General features: G+C 45.7%; 1 protein-coding gene across 3 annotated transcripts in view; it reads left to right on the top strand.

Annotated features, from left to right (window-relative positions):
• Nucleotides 1-8,235: 8,235 nt before the first annotated feature.
• LOC124009512 (neuropilin-1a-like) overlaps nucleotides 8,236-9,073 on the top strand; it is a 52,996-nt gene continuing 52,158 nt past the window's right edge. Inside the window, exons 1-2 of one of the 3 annotated variants that reach the window (XM_046321360.1) lie at nucleotides 8,236-8,418; nucleotides 8,827-8,917. In XM_046321360.1, coding sequence (XP_046177316.1) covers nucleotides 8,848-8,917 — 70 coding nt within the window. In that variant the 5' untranslated portion in view covers nucleotides 8,236-8,418; nucleotides 8,827-8,847. Of the gene's footprint in view, nucleotides 8,918-9,073 lie in introns of all 3 variants that reach the window. The other 2 variants (XM_046321359.1, XM_046321358.1) reach the window with 2 other exon arrangements.

Raw genomic sequence — 9,073 nt, 5'->3', positions numbered from 1 at the left:
CTCATAACTTAGGATCAGTACATACAGTGTCTACTCAGTCACTCAACGTGAGAGCATCCACAAGCTCCAATCAAGAGTGCCTGACCCCTTTGATAATAACTATTTCATCTGTATTGTTTGTCACATTTGATATCATCAGTTGTGTATCAATAACAACCACGAGCTCAATGGACTCGACATTAAATCATGTCTCCTCATCCTATCTTGCTATGTCATGCTGTATGAAACAGAATTGGGAAAAAAAGATTACCTCCTGATGACAAACGGAACATTACAGTCTCCTCCACCTCCACTTCTCTGTGTTCAGACTTGACACAAATGAAAACACATTTCTGCAGATGATCTCATCACTCTTCTGCAGATGAGCCAAATAAGAGCAGCTGCCAGATAGTCTTGATCATTTTATATCACGCTGCTGTCTGGGTTTGATGTGGAAAATAGATGAGAATCCACGGCTGTGATACTATGGGATTGGTGACTAATAACAACTAATGGAACGACTTTTGATATATTCTGTGTATATTTTCAAATGCCTCCTAGTAAACTGAAGGCATTTGGTCTTTAGTAACTTCTGGATCGTTGGACGTTGACAATGGTGGCCTGCCGTTTTATCTCTGAGCTCTTACGCCATAACACAGTAATTGGTGTGTTGAACCCTTTGTGCTTGTCGGGGCATGTTTTGAGAGGACAGACAGAGATAGTGTGTCTGTGTCTTCACTGCCCTCCTGGCCTCCTGGCCCTTTCCCACAGACTCTGTGTCCCAAATGGCACCCAATTCCCTACATAGTAAGGCCACAGTATCTGACCAGCGTAAACACACTCAATCAGTGGCTCAGGCTGTCAGACGCCCAGGATGTCTCAGACCGCTGAGCTCTGCCTGACTGATTACACTGTCACTTACAAACTTTAACCTTTGAGCTAGAAGCTTCTGGTTGGTCTGGAGCCTTTCTCCCCTTATACCTGACAATAGACTTTTCTATTAAAAACATTGTCGACACAGCACAAAAAAAGTTTTGTCCCTAAATTCAGGCATGTCATATGCCAAGTTATTGTACGCTTCGTCTTATCCTCCCTGATGTTTTCAAACCAACTAGTTAGTTGGAGGTAACATGATCAATATGGATTGTATGTTTTGTACAGGCAGAGAAGATGTGCCCATACTGCCGTTATTTCCTCCAATACAGAGTTCCATTTTGGATAAGTAGTATAGAACTTCACTTCGGGCCATAAAATACGCTGAACTTTCAGAGACTTCAGACAGGAACCCAGAGGAACTCTAACTTTCTCACAGCTACAGCCCTCTTAAAAACACAGAGGTAATTGCAGACAGTTGATTTGCCAGCAACCCCTTTGGAACATGCACTAACACACACACACACCTGCACACACACACCTACACACACACACACACACACACACACACACACACACACACACACACACACACACACACACACACACCCACACCCACACCCACACCCACACACACACACACACACACACACACACACACACACACACACACACACACACACACACACACACACACACACAATTAAGAAGTCCTGCCTCTGGAGATCCCCAGCACTGTTTAGGTTTGAACCAAACAAGACAGCTGGACTCCGTTCCCAATGCCACGATGTGTCCTCCCCATGTGGTTCAATGTAATCCACTACTTTGGTCTCTGGTCAAAAGACATCATCTCTTCTCTGAGCCTGTCCGTCTGTGGGTCTAGGACAGCAGGGCTATGTTCAGTAACCGCTCACCTTATTACCAGGGATCTGGGAAGGGAGACCAGCCCATCAGTTGAAACAACCAGGCTGCATCCCAAATTGCACCTATTTCCTATATAGTGCACTACTTTTGACCAGGGCCTATAGGACTCTAGTCAAAATCAATGCACTATGTAGGAAATAGCGTGCCATGTGGGACTCGGGACCTGTGGTGGTGTGGTATAGCAGGCTACTGACAACATGCAAATGACTCAGATATAATTGGGCATGCTGTGTCAACCCTGATAGTCCTCTATGAAAACACATACTGTAGTTCTGGCGAGTGGGGAAATCAGAATCATGATGGTGTAATAAAACACCATCTAAAAGAACAATCAATATTTCCATAGCAATTTGAATGTGTTACACACATGTCTTGTCTGGAACAAGTTAATCGAAACCATCTAACATGAGTCATTGATCATGTCATTGTCACGGCGGTTAGAATGGATGGACCAAAGCGCAGCGTGATTAGAGTTCCACATCTTTTATTTAGTGAAACTTTTAAAAAACAATAAACAAACAATGTCCGTGAAGTAACGTAGTGCTACAAAACACTAACACAAAACAATATCCCACAAATGCAGGTGGGAACAGGGACACCTTAAGTATGATCCCCAATTAGAGACAACGATAATCAGCTGCCTCTAATTGGGAACCATACTCAATTCCAAACTTAGAAAAAAATTGACTAGAACACCCCCTAGTCACGCCCTGACCAACAACAACATAGAGAACCAAGCGCTCCCCAAAGGTGCGGACTCCGGCCGCAAAACCTGAAACCAAATGGGGAGGGTAGGGGGGTGTTCCCCGCCCAGACCCCGGATCCGGCCTGGACTGGGCACCAGCGCAGAGGAAGGCCCTGGCCTTGGAGCGGGACTGGATACCGTGCCTGGACTGGACACCAGCGCAGAGGAAGGCCCTGGCCTTGGAGCGGGACTGGATACCGTGCCTGGACTGGACACCAGCGCAGAGGAAGGCTCCGGCTTTGGAGCGGGACTGGATACCGTGCCTGGACTGGACACCAGCGCAGAGGAAGGCTCCGGCCTTGGAGCGGGACTGGATGTCGTGCCTGGACTGGGCACCAGCGCAGAGGAAGGCTCCAGCCTTGGAGCGGGACTGGACGCCGTGCCTGGACTGGGCACAGGCACAGGCACAGAGGAAGGCTCTTTCCAGGGAGCGGGACTGGACACCGTGCCTGGACTGGGCATCGGCGCAGGTTGCACCGGACTGATGACACTCTCCTCAGGTCGAGTGTGTGGAGCCGGCACAGGACGCTCCGGGCTGGGGATGCGCACTGGAGGCCTAGTGCGTGGAGCCGGTACAGGTGGCACCGGACTGTTGACACGCACTTCAGGGCAAGTGCGGAGAGCTGGCATAGAACGTACAGGGCTGGGGAGGCTCACTGGAGGCCTGGTGCGTGAAGCTGGCACAGGTGGCACCGGACTGGTGTCACGCTCCTCAGCACGCCTGCGCTGCAGCATACTCCTTGCTACCACCTCTCTCCGGTATCTTTCATTGAATTCCTCCACCGACTCCCAAACGGGCTCTGGCACTCCCCGCTGCTCAGCCGACCACCCCTCGTGCCACCCCGTCCCCCCAAAATGTTGGGGTTTCTGTGGTCGCGGCCCCCGGCGTCGTCGCTGTCCTTCCTGAATCCTCTGCGACTCCCGCCAAGGAAGGGTCTCGCATCCACTCATGATCTCTTCCCAGGTCCAACTCACCTTATCCTCCATGGCACGCTGCTTGGTCCTTTCGTGGTGGGATATTCTGCCACGGCTGTTAGAATGGATGGACCAAGGCGCAGCGTGATTAGAATTCCTCATCTTTTATTTAGTGAAACTTAAACAAAACAATAAACAAACAACGACTGTGAAGTAACGCAGTGCTACAAAACACTAACACGAAACAAAATGCAGGTGGGAACAGGGACACCTTAACTGTGATCCCCAATTAAAGACAACGTTAATCAGCTGCCTCTAATTGGGAAACATACTCAATCCCAAACATAGAAATAAATTGACTAGAACACCCCTTAGTCACGCCCGGACCTACAAAACCATAGAGAACCAAGGGCTCTCTATGGTCAGGGCGTGAGTGTCATATGGTTTAGGAGTGTTGGTGGGCAAGTTCTGTAGTAGGAAAATAGATATACAGTAGCTAGAGCACTTAAACATCTTCAAACACAAAAGCCATGTCATATAAAACCTTATGATAAATACACCATACCAATGTTGATAACAAAGGCTATGCGAATGAAAAGGAGAATTTAAAACAGCTTTTGCTAAAAATTCATGAGATGCCTTGAATCTCGCACAGGAATGTGTCACAGACATGAGAAGCGTTAATATATCACCCTGTTAGACCTGCCATGTAAATGATGTGACGAGGTAAGAAATACATCTCAGTCGTGGTGATAGCTGAAATGACTGTATTTACAGAATATTTGGCACCGATTCACTCAGTGGTATTAAACTTTTGAAAAAGAGCTGAGGCCTGATGGTACCATTGTTCTCGACACAGCAGAGGAGACAAGAGACTCATACACCCACCTCACATTCAGAGCAAACTGATGAGACAGCAAAAAGACAGCAGCCAAGAAAAGGCTGTCCCAAATGAACAGTAAAAGGGACCCTGCATGGGTCAACGATGACAACGTAATAGTGAGCTAAATCTGGATCCTGTGGCAACAAGGTATTTAGCCTTAACAGATGATTTCTCCACTATCTGATCCCCTCTCATTAGTCCCTGAGGACCTGGGGTGCGTCCCAAATGGAACCCTATTCCCTGTGTGGTGCACTTGTTTTCAACAGAACCCTTGTCAAAAGTAGTGCGCTACACAGGGAATAGCGTGCCATTTGGGACGTAAGCACTCGTCGTGGCTGGGCGGTTCACCCGAAAGACAGCACCACTGGCAGCTTGGCCTTTGTTTGAGCTGGGTGGAAAACGATGACAGTTCCATGGGTGCGATTCATCTCCAGCACCATGTTCTTATCATGGCTATATGACCTCATGATGTGTCCAACCATAGAAATATAATTAGTTATATTTCAATATGTCCAAATGTCTTCCTCTGCTAGGAATTGTGTGATTTAACTAGGTTATGTATCTGAGATCAAACAAGAGGTCATTCTTGGCAGTGGCAAAAATGGCTTCTTCCAAGGTGGAATTAGTGTGATTTGCTCCATGTGTTGAAGGCTTGCGTGTGGATGTGTGTGTTTACAATACTATACACCAGTATGCACTGTACCTTCAAAATGGCGTTCCACCTCAAGTCTCGCCCATAACTGTGTAATGCATCACTGTCACTCAGTCTGTAATTACAGTGATATTACTGTGCAATTACAGAAACTGCTCCTCTCCTCCATCATTCCTGGCTTATTACCTGTCAGAGGAAAATGCACACATGCACGCACACGTAATAAGCCATTACATTTTTTTGGTAACCAAATTTGACACTCTCTCATTGACCTCCTACAAAAACTCCTTGTTTGGTGAGCAAAAATGTTTTTGATTTTTTAAACGCCACCTGCTGGAGAAGACAGATTTTGTGCCAAGTTATCTGTTTCGCTTCGCCTCTTAGATCTACTCTCCCCACAGAGAGGACCCTCTCTCTCACTCTGCTGTTATCTCTTCTCTCTCTCATCTCTTTCTCAGTGCTCTGATGCTGGCTGGGTGGTGGTGGTGGGGGATAGCCATTTTAGAGCTACTCTAGCTACTGTAGCTAGCTACAATAGTGAGCTTCTTCTCACACATACACACCCCTTGTTATCTCTATATCTCTCTGTAAATCTATCTCTCTCACTTGCTGTCTCTCTGTGTAACTCTCTCTCTTTCCCTCTGTGTTACTACTCTCAATCACACTCACATAAACACTCACACATGGTTATCTACAGCTACCATAAGTCTTGTGTGAAACAACAGTGGGTTCAAATTACAGCATAACCATATAATCCCCTCATGACTGCTGCTATTTTGGTTGTGTTTGGGATTATTTTGAGTAGTGTGTGATCCACTATGATGAATGTTATACAGTTGAAATCCCAACGTAAAATAATGTATTACCGTACACACACATGCATGCACACACACACAAACACATTGTTTTCCCTTGACTTGCGCATGATCCCCCATGATACATAGGAATGGCATACAGTTGAAATCCCAACTTCAATGAGAAAAATATACTGTGACAAGTTCATCGAACACATGATAACGTTTTACAGGAATTCAAGCCCTGTTACTGTGAAGTGCCTCAGTAGATACTAAGCAAATGTCTCAAACACCGACATCCTCCTTCCTCCTCTGACAGTAAGATCATTTATCACTGTACACAAACACTCACACCCACACATACACACCCACACATACACGCCCATACCCACACACACCCACACATACACACCAACACACACACACCCATACCCACACACACCCACACATACACACCCACACATACACACCCATACACACACACCCATACCCACACACACCCATACATACACACCCATACCCACACACACCCACACATACACACTCATACCCACACACACCCATACATACACACTCATACCCACACACACCCACACATACACACCCATACCCACACACACTCACACATACACACCCACACATACACACCCACACATACACACCCATACCCACACACACCCACACATACACATCCACACACCCACCCACACATACACACCCATACCCACACACACCCACACATACACACCCATACCCACACACACCCACACATACACACCCACACATACACACCCATACCCACACACACCCACACATACACACCCATACCCACTTCCACCCACACCCACACATACAGACCCACACATACAGACCCACACATACACACCCACACATACACACCCACACATACACACCCACACATACACATACACATACACACCCACACATACACACCCACACATACACACCCCCACCCACACATTAACACGCGAAGTGTTAAGTTTAGGCATGAACTCTGAATTGTTAAGGTAAGGGTTAATGTTTGGGGTAGGCTTAAAACCAAATAACTTTCTATCATTGTATTTGAACCTCCAACCTTTGGAATCAGAAGCAGATGCTGACATCCGTCCACTATTTACTACGCCTTAGCAAAACCAAAACCTACTTGAAGGTAACAGCGCTCATTGTTGTCCCTAGTGGCCAGTTTCCATGTCATATCCCAACGTCCTCAGACATGAATGGACGTCGAATACTGACTTGTATCATGGGTGACCTGGCTGCCCACACACACACACACACACACACACACACACACACACACACACACACACACACACACACACACACACACACACACACACACACACACACACACACACACACACACACACACACACACACACACACACACACACACACACACACACACACACACACACACACTGCAGTGTAGTTCTGTCACATAAGACCTGTTACTATGACACAACTTAACTCAACACACTCAGTCCGGTGTGACTGGCAGTCAGAGGTAGAGACCTTGACATCCTCTTCAGAAACTTACCAACCTCAACCCAGATGCACAGAGTCAATCGTTCCTACTTCCAAATGAGAGATTTGTGCTCCTATTCATAATGCATCTCAGAGTAGGAGTACTGATCTAGGATCTGTTTTCCCTTTGACATCATAATGAACACGATTGTATGGACAGGTGGGACTTGAGCTTGCACAGTTGCACCAGGTGGTGATAGGGTTTAAGATGTGTTCTTACAAAATGTGGATGTTACTTATCATACGGGAGCTAGCTATGGCGAGAGATTATGTGAAATGTGCTGCCTTTAGTCAAATATTTTGTCAATGCAGAATGTTTTTATTTGTGTGTGTGGGGGGTGGGGTAAAAAAAACAGTGTGCTGATGATTGAGTTACTTTCTTTCTCACTCCCTTCAGCCTGATCTTTTAACAGACTGTTAGAATGTTGTGTGATCATTAGATAACAGTTGGCCAACACACTCTGCTTTAATAAGCAATAGGCTACAGAAAACTGTTACGGACATGGCAGCATTCTTAATGCGTTCTTAATTGGAACAGAAGACAGCTTTCCATATAGCAAAATATTCCTCTTAGAATTGAAGTGCCAGTAAAACAATATATAATACTGTAATTGCATAAGAATATAGTAGCCTACTGCAGAAACAAGGATCTATCAGAAGCAAGGCGTCAAGTGAAGTGCTTAAAGTGATTATTCCGCAAAACCCCTTATGCCATTGTTATAAGGGCCTATTGTTATACGGTCAACGCTTGTTGTTTTTTGAATTTGCGACAGGTAGCGTAAGATTAGTATATCAACATGAATGGTTCAACTTTGTTTAGGTATTGTCTTTATTCCTTCCAATCCAGAACATCTCCCTCTGCTGTGCGCCAGCGGGAGGAGGGCGCACAGTGTCTTTCGCTCCTGCCCACTCTTCTCGTAGTCATCTGTCTGTGCCTGTGTGCGTCTTGGAGCTGGACTTTTGGGAGCGGAAAGGCCACTGTTACTTTCACAGTTGGCGTCAAGTCGAATGAGAGTGACCCTCTGACATTCTACTGTGTCGGTCAGACAGCGCGCATCGGAAAAGGGCCGAACCGTTACCGAACGAACGCAGTCAAAAGGAATAGGTATTGGGGATTTTAGACGGGGTAGTAGTGAGTGTATGAGATATTATTGAATATTTTAAGTTTATTATTCCACTTTTGATATACAAGCATCAGTTATCGATTGATAGGCTAACTGTTGGGGCACATTAGGCGTCTGGATTTTCGGAATCAACAATTGTTTTCTGCGTTTGGATTATTATTATTTTCATTTTCCTGGGAAATGGCAAGTTCTTATTCTGCGAGAGAAACACGACTTTCCGAGGAAAGAGGAAACAGCAGCTGAATAGGCTACTAAAGGATGCTGGCAACCTGAAGCTGTCAGACACATTTCTCCTACATTTCTGAGACATTTGTTGTTTTGCTTTGAGGACTATAAAACCGTGGAAATATCAAAGTTTATTTTTTTTATCTTTTTCTTTTTTTTTACAGATTTGTGTATTTTACAGTCCAATGATGTATTGTGGATGTATACTGTTATTTTCAACCCAACTCATTGTTGTGGCTTCATTGATTCAAAGCGGTAAGTGTAGACTGTTGAAATATCATATTTTCTAACATTGGCCTTATAAAAGCCTTAATTTGGACGATTTGAAATCACGACTCACCTGTTTTCGTCACGTCTACGGAGGTGCACATAGGCTACAGTACATGGGTTTGCAAGACGCATCTGAAGCCT

The sequence above is a fragment of the Oncorhynchus gorbuscha genome, linkage group LG22 (assembly GCF_021184085.1).
Source record: "Oncorhynchus gorbuscha isolate QuinsamMale2020 ecotype Even-year linkage group LG22, OgorEven_v1.0, whole genome shotgun sequence".
Classification (NCBI taxonomy): Eukaryota; Metazoa; Chordata; class Actinopteri; order Salmoniformes; family Salmonidae; genus Oncorhynchus; species Oncorhynchus gorbuscha.
The sequence above is the reverse complement of the archived record's forward strand: the minus strand, read 5'-3'. Positions and strand labels throughout refer to the sequence as shown.